The sequence below is a fragment of the Embiotoca jacksoni genome, unplaced genomic scaffold (assembly GCF_022577435.1).
Source record: "Embiotoca jacksoni isolate LCO1_2020_lvr unplaced genomic scaffold, fEmbJac1.0.p SCAF_5, whole genome shotgun sequence".
In the NCBI taxonomy this organism is placed as follows: Eukaryota; Metazoa; Chordata; class Actinopteri; family Embiotocidae; genus Embiotoca; species Embiotoca jacksoni.
Genome location: NW_027185403.1, coordinates 12,435,622 through 12,460,229, shown reverse-complemented (window position 1 = coordinate 12,460,229; position 24,608 = coordinate 12,435,622). Strand labels below are relative to the sequence as shown.

Genomic DNA, 24,608 nt, shown 5'->3' with positions numbered 1-24,608 from the left:
GAGGAGACAAATGCACTTTTGCGTTATGTGCTTAGTGACATTGTTAAATCGCACTGAAACTAATGTTTGCCAAGAAGGTGAATGTTTATATTACAGCAATCACTGCTTTGTAGTTTGTTAAAATATTGTTGTTTTTTTTGTTTTGTTTTGTTTTTTTATACACTTTATTAATCCCCGAGGGGAAATTTCTTCACATTATACATTATATATTATTTATTTTCTAAATCCCAGTGGTGGAGGAAGTATTCACGTCCTTTACTGCAGCAAAAGTAACACAGCATTGTGAAAACAGTCTAATACAAGTTAAAGTCCTGCATTTAAAATCTTACTTCAGTAAAAGTATGTAAGCAATATCAGTAAAATGTGGTTAATGTACTAAAAGTACACACTAGGTAGTAAATGCTACATGTTGTATTTGGATTAATATTGTTGTTGAATTAATTAATTAATTAAAAGTAGGCTACAATATTTACCTCTGAGATTGATTGAGTGGAGTGGATTTATCAGGTTGCATAAATTAGAAATACTCAAGTGACGTGGGCCACGAATACCTAACATTGCAACACCTGAGTAAATGTTCTTTGTTACATTACACCACGACTAAATGCTCAATAACACTTTTGTCTGTGTTATTGGTTGTTTGTACATAATATATACAGATATATATATAGATATATACTGTACTGTATATACTGTGCATTTTATATTTTATATTTAATATTTTTACTGCTATTTTATTGCTTTCTATTATTCTATTATTATCTTATTGCTTCCTGTATGCTGCTGTAGCGGAAAAAAAAAAGTCCCCTCGGGGATTAATAAAGTAACTACCTAACCTAACCTAACCTCAACTCCCTGTCGTGAAGTGCGCCTCCTCTCGCTCAGCTGCAGTTCCTGGCGCGGCCGGCAGGCGGCGCTGCATGTTGTCAACAGGTGAACCACGGGGCTGCCTTCCTCGGTTCTCCATTTTGTATGTTTTTCCTAACGGCCAGCTACAAACCCTCCTCCTCCCGTAGCGTAGCCTGTTTAACATTTCGCGTAAAAAGATTTACGGCTTAATCGAAGTTGGAAAAACTGATATATAAAAAAAAAAAAAAAAAAAAAAAAGAAGAAACCCGACGACTCGGCTCGTTTCACGTCTGAGATCCAGTCATGTAGCGACGAAGGGACGCGAAGAGAAACGTGAGCAGAAGTCAGTCAGCGTGTTTCAACCAAAACAATGTTGACAGACGACCTGTGGACGCGCGTCAACAACCGGGCGGTTCAAGGGTAAATACGGGACTTTATTCCGGTTAGAGTCGCTGCGTTTGTAGCCCCGGGGACAAACACAGCGACCCTGATTTAATATAAATATATAATATGGTGATGTTCGTGTTTAACGTCACTGTCAGCGACGTTCAGAGAAACGAAGGCACGAAGCCACTTTGCTACCTAGCACGCTAACGGTAGCATAGCTCAGACCACGGTAAACCTGCACCACGCTTCTCTGTTTAATGTTCATCAACCCTGTTAAGGGCTGCTCGCTTCATTTAACAGTGTTTGGTGGGTGGACACGGCTGACAATGAACTGACGTGGACAGTTCGCTTGTTGAACAGCTGGCTTAGCTCAGCTTTGCTAACTATCTCCAGCGCGCATGTTTTGTCAGCTTTCCTCAAGTCTCGTCGTGATTTGAGTGAAGTTATCTTGTCTATGAGTGTGTTTTAATGGGGGGTTTTCGCTTTCTGAATGTTTCCTGTCTTTTGAAAGATGAAAAAAGGTGGAGTGAAGAAGACAGCATACAGGAGAGATGACGACCATCTGAGCAAGCTGGTCTACACTGAAAGCCCCGAGGAGGGAGGTCTGCTGAAAGTGGCTCCTCACAGTGCCATGCCCATCGCCTCCTCCACCTCCACCTCCACCTCTCTTCCATCCAGCCCATCGATGCAGCCGGGACAGGTGGCCAACGGCCTCAGCAGCAACCCCCTTCCCGAGAAGCTCCCTTCGGTCGAGGGCCCAGAGTCCAGGAGCCTCACCAATGACCAGAGGCCCCGTCAGCAGCACTTTCTTCAGACGCAGGCCCCCGCGACTTTTGGGCGTCAAAACGTGGCAGAACATTTGCCCCAGCTGGAGGCCAGTGTAGCAGACGTTACCCAGTCCTCCATGGATTCGCTTATCGGGGGATCGGACCCCAACTTCTTCCCGATGAAAACAGAGGATTTCTCCGTGGAAAAAGGAGAGCAGGACCCCATTGACTTTGATCATCCCTTCGAGCACATTGGGAAAGAGGTGGACGTGAACCAGAAATTGTTCAGTGACAATACTCTGGACCTGCTTCAAGACTTTGACCTCACTGGGTCCCCCTCAGATTTTTACGTCGGGGATGATGCCTTTCTGTCCACTCTGGCAGACGATGCTTTGCTTGTGGATGCCAGTTCAGAGAGGGAGATGAAGGCTGCTGCGGTGGAGAGCAGTAACACCGCTGGGGCCGTCTCTGTTGCCCTCAACGGCAGCAATATAACAAGTCCAGATCAATCCAGCACTAGCACATCCACAACGGCATCCTCAACCCCCACAAACACTTTGTCTGCATTGGTGAAAAAAGAAAAAGATGCCGGCTTCATTCAGCTCTGCACCCCAGGTGTGATTAAACAGGAGAAGACGTCTACAGGTCACAGTTATTGCCAAATGAGCAGCACGTCCGTGGCAGACGTGCCCAGCACTAACCCCATCTCCATCTGTGGGGTCAGCACTTCAGGAGGACAGAGCTACCACTTCGGAGTCAACCCCAGGAACAATGATGCTCAGCAGCAGAAAGATTTGAAGCTAGTGTCCAGCCTGTATCTCCCGGTAACGGCCATCAGTGGGGCCTGGAACAGAGGTCAGGGCGTCGGGGATAACTCGGCAATCCACAGGGCCAGTGAGATTTTCTCAAGCTCTCCTTCCTACACCACCAGCTTTGGCAGGTAAGAATTGCAGGCAGTAGTCAGTTTATTTGTTTATCTTAGTGTTGTCTTATTTTATCCTCCCTGGCATCACCGGATCATCTGAAGTTCGTTGCTCAAAGACTCAGGTGTTAGTCTTTATTTATCAACTAGCTGACATACAGAATATTCATTCATGTCAACACGGGTATCCAATTATTTATCAATAACAGGACGCTGGAAACTCTGGCCTTTTTAACTGAGAAGAAAGTTGAAAGTTGTTTGATTCAAGTTTGCTGCAATGTTTTTGTCCCAGTCAGACTTCTTTAATAAGGGACAAGTTTGAGGGGGGTTTTTTTGCAGGGAGGCAAAACCACTGATACTGTCCTTTAACTGTCTTGTATATCGTCTTATTGTTTTGTGTAGAATCAATAGAATGAAGAGCGTCAGTGTGCTGTTGTTGTGGCAGCAAAGTTTGGGCAATAGTCGGACAGCCTCTGGACATAATATTGACTTGCATGCATTTCCTTTTATGCATTTTTTTTAAAGACTGAGAAATTTTCACCCGAAGAGGTCTGTGGCTCACGGATGCTCGCTAACTGGTTGTTATCACAAATTAAAACTGCTGGCGGCTGATGGTTTGTTTTCACAGCTTTATTGTGGTGCTACTCATAACCTTGTGTGTTAGGAAATGGATTCAGTGTTATTACCGATGTGTCTTTAGTGGCTCCTGTAACCTGAGTACAGTAAACAAAGAACCAGAGTCTTGCCTTCATCTACCTGACCAGTCTTATCTAAAAAAACAAAAATGGTCACTTTCTATTTTAAAGACAAGACTTTGGTTTTAGAAACTTGTGGTCAACATTTGGTCATTACCCTTCACGTCACGTCACTCACAAAATCATTAATTGCCACTAGAAATAGTTGTTAGTTTCAGTTCATCGTGTTGTTTACAGGTCAGCTCAGGCAGGCGGTCTTTGTCTTGTTTCATAAATCAGACATTGAGGAATCTGAATAACTGGTCTGACAAAGGTGGTTATCAACTGTTGGTGTTAGCTCAGGATTTTCCAGTTTGTGAGTTCATACACAAACTGCCATTCACGTCTATTTTCATCAAATAGAATGCAGACTAGTTCATATGTTGTTGAAACATTGTAAATGTATATTTTGAAGATATGTTATGTTGAAAATATTTATCCTCGTGGGGAAAATAAGGAAGGGGACTTTCTAAAAGTAAAGAGTCAAAAAAATACAAGCTATACTTAGTACTATACCCGCCTTAAAAGTTGTAAGTCAAATTGGATTTGGCTGTTCAGTGTGAAGATTAGTACTATTCATTCTTTTCTTTTTCCAGGAAGGTTTCTAGCAATCACAAAATCCTCAGCACACCTCTGTTTTGTCTACAGATTGCTGAGGGTCTTTTAGGGGCATGGGGTGGAGCTGTTGTCCTCCATCACTCTCTCTCTAGCTTCCCTTCACTACTCACAAGGTGTGTGATCATGCTGCCACTGCTGAGGCATCACCTCGCCTGCAAACCACCACTGGTTGAGGCGATGCCCAGCGTAGTCAAAAAATACCCCCTAGTCTGGGCCTCACTTTCGACTGTACTCCTCTGTGTCCACCAACACCTCAACCTAAGTGACGCACTCCTGACAACCTGCTCTCAGGGCTGATGAACCTGATGTCGGGGTGCGTATGGACGTGCCTGTGGTATCGCCTTTGAAGGGCGCTACAGGGGGTTCAATTTCTGTATGTAAAATTATCCTGAATTTAGAAAACCCTAAATTCTCGAGTTTAAGAATCTCAGTTGACTTGATGGGTCTCTGGCTGATGATGCAACTTGAGTTTATAATGACTGGAATAAAAGAAAATTGATAGAAATACTATTAAATGATGCAGTCATCAAGTGCCGTCAAGTAACTTGTGCTGATTTATTTATGTGGCTTTGCATTTTTTTTTATATGTTAAGTAGCCTATATTGGGTATTGCACAAGAAACAATTACAAGAAATGGTAGAAATGTGTGAATAACAAGGCTTGAGAATATGAAGGGATAGGAATGAATTGTCTGCTGGTCCATTTAAAGCCTAATCAGAGCATGTTGTTAGTGCACAGAGGGAACACATTTTACTTGTTGCATAGTGTCATGTCCATTACAGTTTACATACAAAATGCAAATGTCTTTTCTACAAGTGGCATCATGTTCTGCTGAGCTGCAGTCGGTACTTCCAGTACAATTAAGATGCAACAATATGCATTCAGTTTGGTATAATACTATTGACGTAAGCTTGTATAACGTCCTGCTATTTTTGAGGTCTGGTTTTATAACCAGTGAAACACTTGATGAACTTCTACTGTATTTCTTGTGATTATTTTAAACCTTTTCTATTTTACTGTTATTTACTCCCATTACAACAAGGCATAAATCACAGCACACAACACTGTAGCTACTACGAGGGAAAGAAAAATCATTCTGTGGCTTGTTAACGCGGGATGTATAAAATTCAGGCTGCGTCTTTGACTTTCACCGACAATAGATGAGGAGGTGGACATTTTATATGTTTTGATAAGCCTGGTTTGAGTTCTCAGTTACCATTCATTTAAAATAAAGCCATCGTCGTGACAAAAAGGTCCGAGATCGTTAACCCAATAGTCCTGCTTTGTGAGATGGGCTCGTGGACTCCACAGGACATGGCTGCAGCATAAGCAATACGCTCTGAGATCTGGAGAAAAGATGTGCTGTTAAAAAGCTGGGGGAATTCCACTGTTATCCAAGTCAGACAGTCATTATTTTTTTTCTCCCTGACTGGACAAGCCTAAGTATTATGATGTGTTTATGGCATGTCCCAAATCCACTGGGTGATAAACAGTTTTCCTTCTATTTTGTTATCGTAAGGTTTTATCCTTGTTTAACAGCATGTTGTCTCTGCTGATCTGCTCAGCGGGGGTTAATGAGGTCATTTTGGGCACGTCTTCCAGCTCCCTCGTGCCAAAAATAAACCTGAGAGCCGCGCTGTCTGCACCTGAACCAGATGCATCCCCAAGAAGCAGACAATTCATTCAACAGTAGGGATGAATGAATTGTGTCCTGAATAGATTGGACAGGCCTGCACTGAGAAGAATTACATTATTTCTGAGTAGGGAAATGTGGAATAAGTCTCCTTGTTCCATTGATTGTTCTTGTTCCAGTGATTTTGAACGTTAAGTTCTGCTGTGATTTCCCACAAGTGAGCTCCCGTTCAGACGAGCACCAAGTCACAGTGTTTGCACTGCGTACAGCCCCACAAAGTGTCTTTTGTACAGGTAATACTTTGCTGACTTGTCGAATTTTATGGATTCAGCTGTGAATGTGACTTCGGGGTCCGATCGTGAACAGTGGCGTGACAGAAACAACCGTCTTAAACCGTCTTTCTTGTTTGGATCTCTTTTGCATTCACGCCTGTCTGGTTCAGTATTCAACGGTGCGATCAGCTCAAAGATTGGCACGCAGAAGTGCGTCATGTCGGTGAGGGCGCCGATGCGGCTGTGTTTGGATTGTGTGTGCAAATGATGCGATGTACCATCTTCACAACTGCCGGGCAGTTGTCGCATCGCTTGGTGATGAGGAACAGATGGGTAGAGACACGAGATATGGCTCGTCTTCATCTCACATGTGGCTCCAAACACCCTGTCTTTGTGTTCTGCAGAGGTTTGTGTGTTTAAATAGGATTATGTTTGTGCATATGGTGTGAGGCCAAAATAATTTGTGTGGCTGTTTGGTCACTGGCTCATCGATGTGTAACGTCACCTTTGTCCGTGTCCGTGTGTGTGTGTGTGTGTGTGTGTGTGTGTGTGTCTCGCTTTAAAGATTTGCATTTTGTTTTTGTGTGGCGCTTGTGCGCCACAACCTTCGTGACATTTAGTGGTGTGGAATTAGCTGAATGCCGGGCTGTGGTGGTTCTGTGGTTGTCAGAAAGTTTATATCAGGTCAAAACCTCCTCCAGCTTCTCACGCAGCGCTGCTGCTTTCTGCTGAAACTGAGGCCCGGAGGACCTCACGTGACTCCGAGTATCTGACCTGCCATCGCCCCAGTTTGCTGCTTTGTTTCCACCCGGGAACTCTTTAACATTAGTCCCGAGCAGGTGCCGATACTGCACCCAGTTGTCCCCCACTTCACTGGTGCGTTAAACTTCGATACCTTACGTGTTCATTTTATGCATCACAGTTTTACGAGACTCGGTTTTATGGCCTGACTCACAGCCTGTTCGCACAAAATGAAAAATGCTTCACCTTGAGAAATGCTCAGCTTTGCTCCTATTTAGGGAAATGCACACCATGATCGTGTGATAACTGGTTTGACCATGTGGCATGACCTGAGTTATATTGTGTTGCACTTCAAGTAAATACCAACATTGGATGGAGGAAAAATGCAGAAACCTTATTCTTCTGGTCCATAACACAGCTGCTTACCAGACATGTGTTGTGTAACCTTTTTTTTTTTTTTGGGGTGCATATCCTGTCCCATCTATGATTGACCCAACCCATACAGTCTTATTTTGTGAAACGTTGTGAGCCACATGATCTAAAAATCTGTTATTTATGCTGCACACAATGTAGGTTACTGGAATTTCTGGGAGGCCTTTGAATCAATTGTGTGTTTATTGGGGGAAACTGGCTCACTGAATAGAGCTGTCCTCACATATCACAAGGCAGCGTTGTGTAGCTTCAGCATCTCTTCACGTGCACATCTGAGTAATCCATGGCTCAGGGTTTTCACACATATAAAAAGACGCAGTGTGTTGCTCATGTTATTTCAGTTTTGTAATTTTAGTTTAGGTTTTCTGTTTGTTGATCTGCTGTAAGTTGGAGAAACTTTTTTCATAATTAATGTCTTGTTTGAGAACTTTTAGACAAAATGCCTAAATTGACTTTGCTCAAGCCTCTCAGCTGTGAGCATTTGGTGCGTTTCTTCCTTAAACGATAGTATTTTGTTATTGTTCGTCAGGAAAAAACAAATAATTCAAAAGGTTTTTTTGTTGTTGTTGTTTTTTTAATTGTCAATATTTCTGACATTTTGTTGACAAAACAGGTAATTGACAAAATCATGAACGGATGAATCAATAATGAAAGCGCGTTAGTAGCAGCCTCTATATTTACCTACTTATAATAATGCATAGGCAGAATTCAGCAGTGTAACTCTGAGCTGCTGACTCAGAGGCTGCTTTGCAGTCAGGACTGGGCTGAATGAAGCAATGCCTGGGCAAGAACGTGATCTCAACAAGGTGGTAAAACTCCAGAGAATTTCACATGTGGGAATACCGAGTCTGATCTGAATAATGTTTATGACTCACTGCTGACTAACACCTCAAAGGAAAACTACTAGAAAATCGACTCAACCAACCCGGTCCTGTGCTAAAGCAGTTTTCTTACTACTTCTTAACTTTTATTATCTCCCCGTGTTGCAGGGCGGGAGATTAAATTGTTAAACAGATAAACGTTTGAATTCACCAGCCACTCGATTGTAAATCATGTTTTTACCTGCAACTTTTATATTTCACCAGCATTTGACTGGCATCGGTTGCTCATTTCCCACCCCGCCCTGTTGGTTTCCTCAAATCACCCAGGAGATAAACAGCTACTATGCGAACCTACATGCCTATGCATATCAACATCGTAGGCAGCGCTCTCTTTAATGCTGTGTTGGTAGGATTCTTGCCCTCGGGGTCTTGTTTGACAGCTGCGATGCTTGTGGGACATTGTAGAGACTTGTTGAAGGTGTGAGTTTATTGGGTTTACCAGTAGAACTAGGTTTTTGTCAGGTAATTACTTTGTCTCAGGTGAGAATATGAAGCGTTATCAAACCATGGCAGCGAATGAGGTTTTGATTGGTCGACTTCAACCAAAGCAAGACTGCAGATTCAAGTGCTGCTGGAGAAGTAGATACGGTTTCCGTCACAGCTGTCAGATGCACCAGCTGGTTTGATACACGAGTAGTTTATGATGTGTAGTCCATTTATATACACTGTGGGTATTTGTTTATTATTATGCTTATTTATATAAAGCTTGCATTCAGTGTATGGACACTCCCAGCTCTCAGTCTTGGCTCTGTGTATAGAGAGTAAGCTTTGGTGAGGGTCATTCAGCAGCAGTCCTGCTCTGACACACCCCTCATCTTGCTCTGCCATCATCTCTCTCTCTCTCTCTCTCTCTGTCTCTCTCTCTCTCTCTCTCTCTCTCTCTGTCTCTCTCTCTCTGTCTCTCTCTCTCTCTCTGTCCCGTTTGCTTCCTGCAACCAAGGTCAGAGGCCTTGATTGTCAACAGAAGCTTTCAGCACCTTTTTAAGACTCTGCCCGTGTGTGTGTGTGACATGTGTGTGTCTGGCGGCTTTGTGTATTATGCACCAGTGTGTAGGTGTGTGCACGTGGGTGTGTCATGAGCGCTGTGGCAGGCAGGAAGGCGGACCACAAAGCACTGCCGTGAAGCTCTCACTCTTCTGACCTACTTTCCCTCCCGCCTCCCCACATCTGGCGCCGAGCGAATGCACCAGATCAAATGCCAGCCATTCCAGTCGCTTTCACATTATTACTGCATTCCCATGTAACCACAGCTTTGCTTTTTCGATGTATACTTTTTGGTGTGTTTGGACTCTTTATGGGGTCATAGAAATCCTCCAGGTTGAGGTTCAGAGGATACAGTATAGTGCATACTTTCTGGTACAGTTGCCCAGTCAGCAGAGTCAAACTTTGGGAGGTTCCGCCCACATCCATCAGGACGCAGCTGAAGGTATTACTGTTAGGCACACAGTAGCAGAAGCCAGCCTCCAATTCATTTTACAGGCCGGGAAGCCACCTCCCACCTACACACAGTCCTGTTGTAGAATCTAATATGGAAACTCAAATCCTTTAGGGTTGTTTTTCTTGTGCTCAACTGTGAGTGAGCTTTGGTTTCCTCCTCCGCTGTTTGAAGCCGAGCAGTAGTTGCTGCTTTGGGCCACATAATGTCACTGTTATTGAAATGGGTTTGTCAGTACAGCGTGAAGGAGAAAACAGTGGCTCTTTGCAGACAATGACAGTGAGGGACAATGCACAGTATCACATGTATCTCACTAATGGCCTGTATAATGAAGCAACGCAATGGCCATAAAAACACTTGATGTCGACATAAGACTGCTACAAAGGCGACTCTGTCCCTATTGTTTTTATCTGCTGTGATGTTACAGCTTGCAGGAATGTAAAGTATTTATAAAGACATACTGTTACTGTTGGAGAGCACACAAGGCAGATATTTTTAGAGAAGTACAGCCCAATAAAACCGAGTCTCCACTCCCTCATAGAAGCTGTTTTGTTGCTCTGCATGCGAGAATGATTCAGAGCGTGCAGACCAGTTCTCCTTTCTATTTTGGTGGCTCTTACCGCAGGGAAGGAGCACTTCCTTATGTCCCTTCCCTGTGCTCCTCTCCACGCTCTGAGGTTTGATGAAGACTAGCAGATGTGAGTGCAGCATTGATCCGTATCAGTCACCATGATAACCATTAAAGAAATCGGGTCTAAAGCATGTTGCCACCTTGCCAGCACACATTCAGTCGAGCTAAATGGCTTTTTCATAAGTCTTCAGTAAATGACTCGTTTGCAGTAATTGGGTGTGAAGTAGGTCATGTATGTTGAGCACAAGCACTAAATGATGTATCACCTACAGAGAAGAAGAAATGGATAATGCAAAGATGTGGCTCTGATAGCGGCTCATCTGGCAAAGATTCAGGGGTATGTAGAGTAGGGGCCTGCAAATCTACTCGTGACACTCGCAGCTAAAAGGGGATTATGAATTGTTAAGCAGGACATTGGAACACCGGCATTATCGCAAGTGTGTGACGTGGCTTTCGTCATTAAAACCCGGACTGATTGATCTCACTGCGAGAGATGTAAGCAGTTCACTTCTTTAGTACTGCTCTTCTCAAAGTCGAGGCCCATCTCGGGATGTCTCTGCCTTTGTGCTGCGGCGGAGCTCTGACCGATAGTAAACTCGGAGGGAATGCGAGAACATCCTGTTGATAGCGAGCGCTCACTTCAACAGATGGTTTCAGAAAGGGGAAATTCGGTTTCCCCACATTGCCGTGCAGTTTTGAGTGGTTTGTGTCTGACAGACAAGACACAAAGACAGATTTGCAGCATGTCCTATGATGTAGTTGAATGTCATGAACTGATTCCAGACTGAGTTTTGAGAAAGTAAAGGCCAGCAGTGACTTTGTCTCGGGCTTACTCGTTGTTGTTAAAAACAAAATGGCTGCAGTAATTGGATTTGAACCAGTGGCCTAAAGCCTTCTAGGAAAGCAGTCCTGCTGACACCATCCCAGTGGGCCAGTGAAGGACAAACCGGTTAGCCCTCCGCACCCTCTGACATCATCTTCACCACTCATTAGCCTCCTCCGCCCACCCTGCTGGCCACCGCGCCCTCCTCCTGGGGCTCAATGGGCTTTTGTGAGTGAGTGAAGACGCAGTACTGTGCGAACGTTTTAAGCACTTTAGATACTTTTTTTTTTTTTACCATCATGCTGTATGTTCAGAAAGACATCCGATTGGTCCAAAAGAACAAGGAGCCCCGCAACAGATGGTGTAGCCACTGAGAGGCCACGACCTCTAAATCCACAGAAGAACTGTAGTTCTCCAAGATGCTCGGAAAAACCTTCCCGCCAAGTACTTTGAAGAACTGTGTGAAAGTGCACTGAGGAGAGCCGGCGCTGTTTTAAAGGCAAACACTGTTCACACCAGATATTGATTTGATTTAGGATTTTACCGCACTTTGTATGAAGTAAGTTAATAGAAACCATACATGGTGTCGGTGTTTAAAACTGTCCTCGCTTTGTATTCGGTGCTGAATACTTTTGCACAGTGTGTTTACACACCCGCACACACTACGGCCATAGTGAGGCACTCCTTGCGGCTATAATCAGTGAAATAAGCTCTAAATTTAACATTGATGTCTTATCACCCAAAAAAGTTGTTACAGGGAGCGTGTTGGCAAACAGTCGCTCCTTTTCACATCCAGCAGACGCAGTGTAGCAACATCAGCATTTATTTGAAGCCATTTTTACAAATCTGAACCCTCTTCTAGATTTTTCGGGGTCTTCACCGCCTGCTGAGGGAAATAAGTAGATCTTTAGCTGCACTATGTTGCTTACTTTTTCTGTGTGATGATTGGTGTGATGAGGACAGGTAGTACAGAGTTCAACTGTTGCAGCTGCTGCACACAATACTGCTGAGAGTAGAGAGAACAAACCAACATGTATGGTTTCAAACACTGAAAGATGCTAAAACACTCGGGGGCAGTATAGTTGAGTGATACATCTTAATAGGACTATTGCTATCAGCGACCTCTTTCACATTACACATAATCGTTTGATCAAATCCTAATAGAAATATATAGATGATTTTGTCTTAACATATACCCGGCCGCAGTAGTTTTTCAGTTGTGCATAATTAGAGAGAGAGAGAGAGAGAGAGAGAGAGAGAGAGAGAGAGAGAGAGAGCACCCCTGCTCTTTGTCTTCATGCACACTGAACCAAAATACAGGGATGTGGTTTAAAGTTGAAGTTGTTAACCACAAAAGTAATGTATCAGTTAAAAAAACATGTTTTGTTAGTTGTTTTGTTGGTGCATCTTGGTTCACAATTTCATTAGCTATGATTCTGTGATGGTTTTATTGAAATTGTCACAAGCAATGTGATTAGATTTGTTTTATTTGGATATGTGATTGTTAGTTTTATGTTTCTTAGTTTGCTTCTACAATTGAAGGATTTCTTTTTTTTTTTTATGCCGTTTATGTCTTCAAAGTGTTCTGAAGGTTGGGATATTTTTTAGTTGGAATGATAAATCTAATTTCCAAATGTAAAAGAAGTGTTCTGTGATTTTCACTGAAGCTGTAGCTATTTACAATAATGTTCTTCCTGCTCAGTTTGTCCACTTCAAACAATCATAAATTAATGCTTTTTCATGATACATCTGGGTTGTATCTGCCAAGCTGAAGTACTGATAATCATTTCACCCCGTTTTACGCCTTTATTTTTTTTTTAAATAAAATGAATTAGAAATGTTGGTATGCTGGCTTAATCATGGATTTAGTGGATCAAATGTATTAAGTGTGCCCCAGGTTTCACCTTTCACAGCTGTACCTGGAGGGAAGGTTTTAGTGAGCGCCCCACTTTATGGCATCCACAACTCCCAACTAAGACAAGATTTGGGGGTGAACTCTCGATAGTTTGAATTTGAGCCCTTGAAAACAATGCGACCGAAGATGTTCGGGAAATGAATACTTGTAAGCGATGACAGTTGTGCTGAATATGCGTAATGGGCAGATTTATTGACCAAAGGGTTTTGTCAATGGAGCTCTGACAGCTCTCAGCCCTGTCATGGTTTGACAGCCTCCACTGATGGGTTGTGGTTTTTTTTAGTTTTTCTTTTAAATCTGGCTGCTGAATGCTTCTGGAATTGATGCTTTAATGTTTTACTCGGGTTTTCCCATCCTGCTGTGCCCACTGACTGCTGGAGCCTGGCCTGCTTTCATGCTTAATACCCTCGTGTTGTATAACTAAGAGTGAACTTTGGTCCCGGGCTAAAATATGCATAAGTGTGTGAGTGTGGCGTGACAGTTTAGAGTGGCTCTCATCAAATTAAACAGTTTGACTTCTCATTGCGGCAGCAGATGTGCACACACATGCACAGACAGACAGTTACTGCATGTCTCAGGCTTAATATCCACTCAATGTGGGCGTTGTTGTTGTTGTTGTTGTTGTTGTTGTTGCTGTGGCCACTGGGATGGAAAGGGGGCGTAGACCTTTTGGCGCATGGATGCAGCAAAGCCTGTCGTCCCCTAGTGGCAGCTTTGAAAAAGTGCATCGCTAACCAGCATGAACTGAGTCTGGAAACGTTTGTGGTTCAATCAAAGGATGAAGGCCTGTTTTAGGACAACCACTGGATTTAGGATGTGACCAGAGATCTTCAGATAATTTAGTCTTTAAAGGCCCAAACGAGCACAAGGAGACTCACTTTTCCTCCCTCATGAACACATTCAGTGCGACGGCAGTAAATGTATGTGGAGTGTTTTTGTGTAGATTATTTATTTATTTAACAGCTGAAAATATGAACTACAGCTGAACTCTCAAAACTCAGAGGATGCTTTCAGGAGAGCGGCCAGGTTGTATAAAAGGCTTATTGTAAACAGAGTCGGTGCCATGATTTGGATTTGACTCAAACGCCTGTGCAGCCATGTGATGCTACAGTCATTTGAAAGTGTTTATGTCAGTGCTACATCTTTATTTGCAAAATATTTTTTCATAAACTTAATTTCTCTGCCTTCCACCTTCTTCCTCCAGTACTATATGCAGACAGGAAGGAGGCACGGCGACATTGTCAACACAGGGGAAAAGCGGGACCCATAAAATCTGTCTGGTGTGCTCTGACGAGGCTTCAGGCTGCCATTACGGCGTTCTCACCTGCGGCAGCTGCAAGGTTTTCTTCAAGAGAGCAGTGGAAGGTGCAAAGCCAAAAGGCATAATTATTTGGTTATTAATCACCTGTATTACACACAATGATTACTAATGTGTGCCACAAGTTTACTGAAATCCTGAAGTAGTTTTTTCCCTTGTAGTATTTGCCACCACTGTAAAGGTAAATAACAGATGAATCTTTCTCAGGGCAGCATAATTACCTGTGTGCCGGGAGGAACGACTGCATAATAGACAAGATCAGGAGGAAGAACTGCCCAGCCTGCCGCTTCCGCAAGTGTCTGATGGCAGGCATGAACCTGGAAGGTACACGCTAACTGCACTGATAATGACAAACAGGATAACCTTTAGTTGTTTTAGTTGCTTCTGCCTTCTGTGCGACTTAACTCGGCCATGTTCATCCCCGTTTTCTCTTCTGAAGCTCGCAAAACCAAGAAGTTGAATCGCTTAAAGGGCAGCCAGCCCAGCAACCTGCCCGAGGTGATACCTTCTCCACCGATCGAGGCTTGCTCCCTCGTACCCAAGTGCATGCCTCAACTTGTTCCCACGATGCTATCCCTGCTGAAGGCGATAGAGCCGGACACCATCTTTGCCGGCTACGACAGCACCCTGCCCGACACCTCCACCCGCCTCATGACCACCCTCAACAGGCTGGGCGGCCGACAGGTCATCTCTGCCGTCAAGTGGGCCAAAGCTCTGCCAGGTTGGTGGTATAAACTTCCCCTGTGCGTTCGGTGATATATATATATATATATATATACTATAACTATACTATAACCATTGTGATTACGTTCATGTTGAGGAGTTTTGTAAAGAGGAAAATGTGACGCACGGAAACGCAGTTGCAACATTGCCAGATTTCTTTTGTTTGTTGTGACATTGAACACAGACGTGCCATTGGGCTTCTCTTTTTATATTAACATCTATTTACATGTAAACTCGTAGTGTTTGAAGATGTGCGCCGTCTTCATTGTTTGGCATTTCAGGCATTGTGTGACACCTCATACAACCCTGAAAACAGCTGCCATGTGCAGTCACATTTTAATTTGACAGCAGCTGTTGTAATGTTTTGGCACAGTGCAAAACAGGTGTTGTGTCTGCTTTAATTTGTGTAAACTGTCACTACATCTGGATCTGCTCAATCTGGACCGAAGCTGACACGTGGGCACATTTAGTGAACAACAGTGACAACTGATTGTTTGTTGCTTACTTGCACACTTTTTTTCTTTTTTTTTTAATTGGGTAAAATGCAGTTGTGTCATTCAGATTCTGCTCCTACAAAATATATGGTGAATTTTTTTAGGAATACACAGGTTGAATTGTTACTTTGACCACACACGCACGCACACACAGACACACACATACACACACACGGACACACACACACACACACACACACACACACACACACACACACACACACACACACATACACACACACGGACATACATACATACATACATCGAGGCTGTTTTATAGTCGGGTGAAGTATTTCCATGTTCTTCCTCTCAGGTTTCAGGAACCTGCACCTAGACGACCAGATGACTTTGCTGCAGTGCTCCTGGCTCTTCCTCATGTCTTTTGGTTTGGGCTGGAGGTCTTACCAACAGTGCAACGGCAACATGCTCTGCTTCGCACCCGACCTCGTCATCAACGAGTATGTATTGTTTATGGTTCGGTCTCTCGGCCTGACTCGTGTTGTTTAATTTGACACCAAAAGTAGGACGAGAATAATACGAGGATGAATCAAAAGGTTCTGAGACCGTACGACGCAGAAGTCCCAAGTTGTGTTGCTTGATCAACTTCAGCACCTGAATTATTTCAATTCAATGAGATGTTATTTATGTAGCACCAAATCACAACACAAGTCATCTCAGGGGAACTTGCAGAGTAAAGTCTTTACAATACAACCACAGCAACTTTATTTGAGAGAAACGCAGCAATTCAACAATTCCCACGAGCAACATCTGGATAGAAAAAACGCCTTTTAACAGGTAGAAAACCTCCAACAGCAGGCGGAAAAATGTTGTCAGGTTTTCGTGACCGCTGGTCCGGGCGCATCAGTGATTTCTCCATAAACACGAGCGGAGAGCGCACATCAGATGTTGTGTCTAACTCAGGATATTGGCAACAGGAAACCCTTAAAATGCTTCAGAAAGTCTCCAGCAATGAAGCCATGAGCCTGGAGAGGTGTTTTGAGTGACATTTAAGAGGGTCAGAACGTCACTGTCCAAGACCAAAGAAGGCGCATCAGGTCAGGAGCAACCAGGTGGGTTTTCTTTGACATACGACCTGAACTGTGGCGCGATTGCACCTTGATCCTCCCAACAGAGCGTTGAAAATGAGCGTGTTTCTAATCCCCACCACTCCGACTCAGCAGATTCGGCTCCCTGAAAACTTCTCTGTCCCCCAAAAGTCTGACACAAATCGGGACGTGTGCTCTCCGCTTACGTTTCAGCTGCATGGAGAAATCACCGATTAGCTCGGACCGGCGATCACAAAAACGTGTTTAACGCAAGTGTTGGTGTTGATCAAGCGATGAAACTTCGAATACTTACTCCCAAAGCCAACAGCTTCCTCCTGCTTCATGAGCGCCACGATCGCACTCAACGGAAGCAGGGACCATCAAAGTGAAAACATACCTAATGTTCGAGTCCCGGTAAATGGAGCATCGCTAGTGAATTGAGCACTGATGTGATATTTCCCGGTCTGTGTGATATATATATATATATATACTTTTTGCAATTTGCCAACATATACATCTGTTTTCTGGAGTCTATCAGTGCAGCTCTTTGCTCTCTGCTGTGTCGTATCTCCCGAGAATCAAACCGTGTCTGTCAGCTGTCATCAGTAATCAGCGTTTCATCCTTCTTACAGCCTTGATGACTCTGCTCTGAGTGCAGTGAGCCATCAGCGCAGCTCCCATGCTTCAGGCTGTAATAGGCCTTTTTTTTTTTTTTTTTCTCCCCCATAATCACAAGCTGAACATTAACATGATCATAATTAATATAGTTATGTTCTCTGCTTGGCAGTCAGCCCCCAAAGTAAATGTATCTACCGGCCTGTTTTTAGTCAGATTGTCTATTCTCAGTGTTGTTTTGTGACGTATCTTATAATGACTGTTTAAAAAAATAAAAATTAAAAAAAACCAGCTCTCTACCATACATTCTGAAAGTTTGTCCTCACTTACACCCACAATAATGAGAGGACACTAACTCAACTGAAATATACATTTCCACTCTTCTACATCAATAATCTAAGAGCGAATCTCATTTGCGAAAGAATAATTGAAAGTAGGATCTTCAAATTGTTTTCAGCCAGACATTAAATCTACAGCGATATTACAGGAAGCTGCTTCATCTCCCTTACTGTGACTACGCCACCTGCCATCAGCGAGGACGCAAGGACAAACAAGTGTACGGCGGTTGAACTGTTGTCTGTCTGAACCCACCAGGGAGCGGATGAAGCTGCCCTACATGGCCGACCAGTGCGAGCAGATGCTGAAGATTTCGAGCGAGTTTGTGCGGCTGCAGGTCTCCCACGACGAGTACCTGTGCATGAAGGTCCTGCTGCTGCTCAGCACAGGTCAGACTTTTTTTTTTTTTTTTTTTTTTTTTTTAACCTTCGAGCAGCTGAACCGCCTCACACCTTCCATCACCGTCACATGTCGAAGGTCGGGCCGGGATAACGCGATCATTACAAAAGCCATTATTTCAATTCAATACTGTCTCCAGTAGCTCGGAGGTGATGATGACGGATATTCAGGAGATTACATCACATAGTAGCACTTTCACAACAGATTAACTCACCTGAACGCATCGTATATAAGAAGTGGATTGCTGGTTGAGGACAGATGGACATGACACCGTATCATGTTGTCTCATGAATGTAATCTAGTGCAGGAGAATTAAAGGTGCCAGCCAAGTCTCAATAATGTCTTGATGTATATTCATTAGTTGCCGTTATTGTCCTTCACAGTATGGAAGTTTACTATAATTTAGAGTTTAAAAAATGTCCTCCCAGTCTTGCAGTTTAAAGCCGCAAGTGTTACGTGTTCATTGTGGAGTCTAGGGTCCATTGTCCTTATTTCTGTCCCAGATGTTGACTTTGAGTTTCGGCTCTCCCGCAGTGCCAAAGGACGGCCTGAAGAGCCAGGCGGTGTTTGATGAGATACGGATGTCGTACATCAAGGAGCTAGGAAAAGCCATAGTGAAGCGTGAGGAGAACTCCAGCCAGAACTGGCAGCGATTCTACCAGCTCACCAAGCTGCTGGACTCCATGCACGAGGTACAGAGATGCAGCGTACGGAGACAAAATGCTCTGTGTGACATCAGCGATGTCTCAGGTTATTGAATAGCTGCAGCTTTCTCTCCTTAAACAAGGAGCAGCTGTCTGTGTGTTACCTTAAAGCGTTAACATAGTTTCCAAGAAATTTCTTGCCAATAATACAAAGCTTCACGCTGCAGGTTTTACAGTCGTTTAGGAGTTTGAGGTCTGGAATTTATCTAATACACAAGTAGTACGACCTTTCAGTCTGTTGCCACCAAACACGTCTAAGATTGTCAGTTAAAATAACTTTGTTCAGTCTGTGCTTACACCACAACTTAACTCATTCATAATCAAAACATTGATGCAGAGTGAGACATTTCATCTGTAGCAGGTTGATTGCTCCTTACTAGTGTCAGAAAGTGAAATACTACTCTCATGTAAGCTAGTTTACATATAGTACAATGTGTATTTATGCCTCTGACATCGCCTCATTAATAATTCAAAACTAGTTCATTTATGAGACTCTGGTAAAGTCTGCATTTAAATACCTTCAAGTTTCTGTTAAAAGAAGCAATTTTCTGCACTGTAAATATGTACAATCATACTGACAGTGTATGTTGGTGTCATAAATGTAAACGTAGTCCATCACAAACATTGTACTCTGATGTGGCTGGAAAACTTCGATTTAGATAGACAAGATTGTTGTGTATTTCATTTTATTGAAAAAGATTTCTGTCTGCAGCTCCTGAGTCATTTTCAGGTTCTGAATCTACGACTTCAAAATGTTACCTTTTGATAAATCAATAATCCAAATAAGAAATAACTTGATTCACACGAGAATAGTACATCTGTTCATTGCAACCCATTTTTCTTATTTTTTTTTTTTTATTAAGGAATAGCATAACTCCTACACTTTATTCAAACTAAAATTTGAAGTTCCACATTGCAGGTGCGGCTGCTCTCAGGTTTTCGTGTTGGATCATCATCTGCTTTATTCCAACAATTTAAAACCAGTTCCTGTGGTTTCAATGTTTAATAGACTTTATAATGGTTTCAAATGCTGGTTATGGTTGAACACTGTGCACCACTTCATTGGTTAATCCTCAGCGAATGTGCTCTCCTCCTGTGTGTGTGTGCGTGCGTGCGTGTGTGCGTGTGTGTGCGTGTGTGTGTGTGTGTGTGTGTGTGTGCGTGCGTGCGTGTGTGCGTGAGCAGATGGTCGGTGGATTGCTCAGCTTCTGCTTCTACACGTTTGTGAATAAATCCTTGAGCGTGGAGTTCCCGGAGATGCTGGCGGAGATCATCAGCAACCAGTTACCAAAATTCAAGGCCGGGAGCGTCAAACCTCTCCTCTTCCACCAGAGATGACTGCCCCCCACCCACCCACCTCCCCTCCCGCCCCCTCTTCCCCCCACCCCCCACCCGCCCCCTCCCGTAACAGACACAATGCCTTAAAGTCCCATCACCTCGCCACCCCCCGACCCGACTCACCCCCAAAACCCACCCAGAAGAGCGACGACAAAAAGGACTGCGGATCCACGCGAGTGAGGCTTTCTGGAGCGAGTATGCAACTCCGCGCGGCGGCTTTACGGGTCTGGCGCGAGGGAACAGAGATGGTTGCGTAGGACCCAGACGGCGAGCACAAGAGGTTTCGTTTCGTTGAACAGTCGAAGATGTAGTGTGCAACAATGAGTAGGGAAACATTTGTAAGTTAAAGTGATAGTCACGAAGAGAAAACAGGCTTAACATCCACGTCGTCTCAGGTTTCTTACCTTCAAATCCAGAACGATATCTAAAAATAGATAGAACAAATATCTATGTATATGTTCTGATAGTATTTTCTACATTTTCAAATTATAACAGTTTATACAATTTTCCAGGTCGTCGTTACCTGAGGAGGTAACAAAAGCTTAATAACATGCTCTTATGTAGGCTTTTAGACTGTACGTTCCACTTTTAGTTTTTATAGGAGGTTGTAACAAAATGTTTATCAGTCGCACGGGGGGAAAAAAAAAACAACAACAACTGTTTTCTAGTCATTTAAAAAAAAGAAAAGAAAAGAAGCATATTTCATTGCTTTGATTAATTAACTGGACATGAGAAACACTTCTGTGAGACTGTTAACCGATGTCCACCACTCAAAGGATGATTTCCCCCACAAGCTGACCTCTTCCAGGTTTACACACATGTCTGTTATAAAAGGGAAAAGAAAACATGTGCCTTTTTTGCTTCAAGTATCATCTTGGCTATTTTCTTCCTACCGTGCTTCTCTTGAACCCGTCGTGATCTACCGTGACCATATGTTGATTGTACTTTTTATATTACATGCAGTTGCAAAGTTTTCCTTTTTTTTTTTTTTCTTTTTTCCTCCAGTGGCTGTGTTTATCTTTAGAAGTGGCAGCTCGGTCCATCCTTCGTGCGTAGAAATGATCCGTGTTGTTAAGAAACGATATACCAAGTCTGCTTCCTTTTCACGCTGACCCCCTCCCCTCCCCAAACATAACTCCCGAAGTGCTAGTTGAGCACTTTGAACTCTGCTAAAGGCTTTAAAAGACTGTTGTCCCGTACCGGCCCCCGTGCTGTACGACGTTAGATGGAAGTCAGAACTTTTTTCTGTTGGAAAATAGCCCATTTCTTCGTCTTCAGTTTGGTCCACACTCCGGCCCCATTAGTCCAACAGTGGAATGCGATGGATACCCGCGTCGACCAATCACAAGTGAGAGGGCGTATTTGATTGTGTTTAATTTTTGTGCGTTTGACGTGGCTCCAACTGGGTGGACAATGACCGTCCTTCACATTTTTCAGTTCTTTTTACGGTCTCTTCGTTCAGTTCAAATGCAGTCGTGATTGTGCCGCTGATGATCCTTCTCAAACAGTGTCTCCTTTCTGTTTGTTAACATTTTGGGAAATACGGTTTCCCGTTCTCTTGCCACTGTTGTAGCTGTTTGGTAAATGTTAAGCGGTCGTTTAACTTTTCTCAGCTTAGTTTAAGCTAAAAGACTGATGAGAGCTTGTCTGGCTCTGTCCAAATAGAACAAATTCCACCTTCCAGCACCCCTAAAACTCACCAATTATCACATGAAAGCCCCCCAATTCAACCTCTTATTGGTACGTGACTGACTGTTTCTTGGCCAAGTTACATCCTGAAGCCTTTGTTGGTTGCCTGGCAACTGGTCCTTGAAATAGTCCAGCACGTGAACCATCGTAAGAGGCTGGATTTCAGTTTTTGTTTTTTTTGTATGGATTAAACCAACGAGTTATATGGTGTGAGATGTCGAGGTGCCGTTAAGGACGTTTTGTTCTCTTCGGGCAGTACCAGGTCAGCTGTTTGTTCGCCATGAAGCTGCAGCTTCATATTTATTGTAGAGACGCAACTGATCCCAACCACCTCATCCAACTCTCGGCAACACAGTGAGTCAGAGTATTTCCCAAAATGTCAAACTGTTCCTTTTAATATTCGCAGTTAGACTTTGGATCAGGCGCTGGCAGATTCACCACCCTATAAACCTCCCACAGCTGCTGGTAACCTTTGACCCCTCCGCTCTTTCAACACCTCGTAGGCTACCTGTCTTCATTTCTCTTCCTCTTTAGTACCGTTGCACCTTAATTCGTCTGTCCGTTAGGTAGTCGAGCTCCACGATTGAAAGCACTTGGCATTAGTCACCTCGCAGCATCCTGTCACCGTGAACGTGTAGCATTACTGACGGGGGGGAGGCGGGCGAAGTGGATCCGTTATTCTCTGGGAATTATTTCAGTGCCAAACTCCTGTTTTGTCTGTTTTCAGTGATGCTGACATTTGGTCAGCGTTTGTATCAAAAGAGGAAACGAATCCGAGCTTCTAAATTTGTCGAGGCGGGTGGAAACGTCTCGACTGATCAGTCCACCGGATCGATTGCCGACCGATGACCACGCTTCACTCATCACGCGCATGAACGGCGGGCCCGTCGGTTTCTCTCATTTCCTGCGTGGTCGAAGTGGAAACTTGAAATGCGTTGCAACACTTTCATCAGTTTGAGTTTGGCCGCTCGGCTCATGACGACACTTAACACCGACGTGTCGTCTTGGGTTTTAAAGCAAACTAATCGAAACTAAACTTTAAAGAGGAAATCATTTAATTCAGCGGAAATGTTACAGATCGAAGATAATGAGCTGTCGGTTATAAATACTCGGATAACTATTTCAAGTGAGGAGCTGAAAAGAGCTCGCTGTATGTTTTGAATATAGAAAATGATGCAAATCTGTCCCGACAAGAACTATAAAAGCACTCGTACATTTTAAACTCCTCCCATGCTCAGGTTGTTTAAAAAGGTCTGTTTCACACAGTGTGTAGTCGTCCACGTATAGTTAAAGAACCAAAAACTGTTTGTGTCTGCTTCTGTGTTTTGTGGTGTTTATATGTCAGGAAATAAGTTGACGGACGAGCAAAGTTGAAGGAATCCGCTGCCACCGCCGTCATTATTAGTTTTTTTTTGTTTTTTGTTTTTTTTTTGTCTTTGAGGTTCATTCGGAATAGTTTAAAACTATCCTCATTAACTGCAGAGGGATTACTCATGGGTTACTTTCACATTCAGTGTATCCAAATCTCTGCTGCTGCTGCTGCTGCTCATTTAAACAGATATATATATATATAGATATATATATAAATATATATATGAATATAAAGAAAACCGCACACTTGCCTCTTCTTGCTCAAAAATGTATCCTGTTTACCCTCTTGTACATTTTTGAGGAGGACACCTGAATATGCAATAGAAATCACGGATAATCTATCACCATCACAGAACATGATAAGCTTACTTCCTTGTTTTCTTAAAAGCCTATTCAAAAAGCCTATTTGATGTTTGACTACGAGGTGACCAAAGCAAAACAACAAGACAAATTCAATGTAACGTCAGTGTAAACTCGAGGAGACAAACGTGATGGCTCTGGTCAAATTGTGTGATACTGTGAATAGGAGAGGAGTCGGTCTTCTTCACACACAAAACTGTTTGTGAAAGTAATCAACCAGCTTGAATCTATAAACAAAACTTTGCACTACCCAAATACTGTTTGAAAATCTATTTTGTATAAAACATATGCAGACATAAACTTTTGAGAATTATCAAGGGCGGATCATGTTTCACTGGTATATGCGTTCTCTGAAAAGCTTTTTTGTTTTGCTTAAAACATGTACATATAATCAATTGTAAAGAAAATGTGTTGTATTGTCTCCAAATAATAGTTTTTCAGTACCTTCCCTCTGTATTATTTCTCCTCTGTAGTGTGACTCCTGTTGATCTTTTCCTCCGTTGATTAAAGGTCAAACCGTGTGTCTTCCTTCGTGTGCTACTTCTGGGAGCGAGGAACTGACCTTTGCGACGACATGAACGCGGTGACTCTTTAACGACAGACACGGTTACCTCGTTGTGAGCCACTTTTCAGGATCACAGCAAGCACTTGTTCATCAAATAAATACACTTTTCCATTCTGACAACTGGTTTATTGACTGTTGAAACCCCGCTGAAATTCAACCCGTGTGCGAGCAGAGTTCAGAAGCCTTTCAAGTTGTAATGAGAATCATTTTGAATATTGGTTGAACTAGTAGGAATGACGTGGAGCTTTTCCATCATGTGTATCGGTTACACCGCATGTTCATGGAAAAAGGGCAACTCGGAACTTTTACTGAAATATTTTCTCGAGATTTTGCTGTTGTCGTTCTATTGCAGTGAGATTTTTCATGCAGGACTTTTAGTTGAGTAAATGAAAACTTTTTTTTAATTTTTATTACCGAGTAGTTAAAAATAAGATTTGTAATGCAGATTATACTACCTGTCGTTGTATAACGCAATCCACCTTCGTTACAGCTTGCCCATACGACATATAACACTGAAACGTGCTGTTCTGCAAAACAAGTACTTTTACTTTTGTCACCATGGGTTTATTTTCTTGCTCAAACTTGCGTACTTTTACATAAGTAACATTTC

At 43.1% G+C, this 24,608-nt stretch overlaps 1 protein-coding gene across 1 annotated transcript; it reads left to right on the top strand.

The window, feature by feature from the left end:
• The first annotated feature begins 960 nt into the window (after positions 1-960).
• On the top strand, positions 961-23,954 carry nr3c1 (nuclear receptor subfamily 3, group C, member 1 (glucocorticoid receptor)). The gene is made up of 9 exons (XM_069170495.1): positions 961-1,269; positions 1,748-2,943; positions 14,245-14,405; positions 14,566-14,682; positions 14,798-15,079; positions 15,889-16,033; positions 17,831-17,961; positions 18,506-18,663; positions 19,861-23,954. Exons 2-9 carry the CDS (start codon positions 1,748-1,750, stop codon positions 20,011-20,013), a joined length of 2,343 nt encoding a protein of 780 aa, XP_069026596.1. The 5' UTR covers positions 961-1,269; the 3' UTR covers positions 20,014-23,954.
• The last annotated feature ends 654 nt before the right edge of the window (positions 23,955-24,608 follow it).

Excerpts from the sequence above, each read along its gene's own strand:
- nr3c1 (XM_069170495.1), top strand. The coding sequence starts at position 1,748 with ATGAAAAAAGGTGGAGTGAAGAAGACAGCATACAGGAGAGATGACGAC. Across the intron at positions 15,080-15,888 it reads GTGGGCCAAAGCTCTGCCAG|GTTTCAGGAACCTGCACCTA; the intron begins GTTGGTGGTATA and ends TCTTCCTCTCAG. Across the intron at positions 18,664-19,860 it reads TGCTGGACTCCATGCACGAG|ATGGTCGGTGGATTGCTCAG; the intron begins GTACAGAGATGC and ends GTGCGTGAGCAG.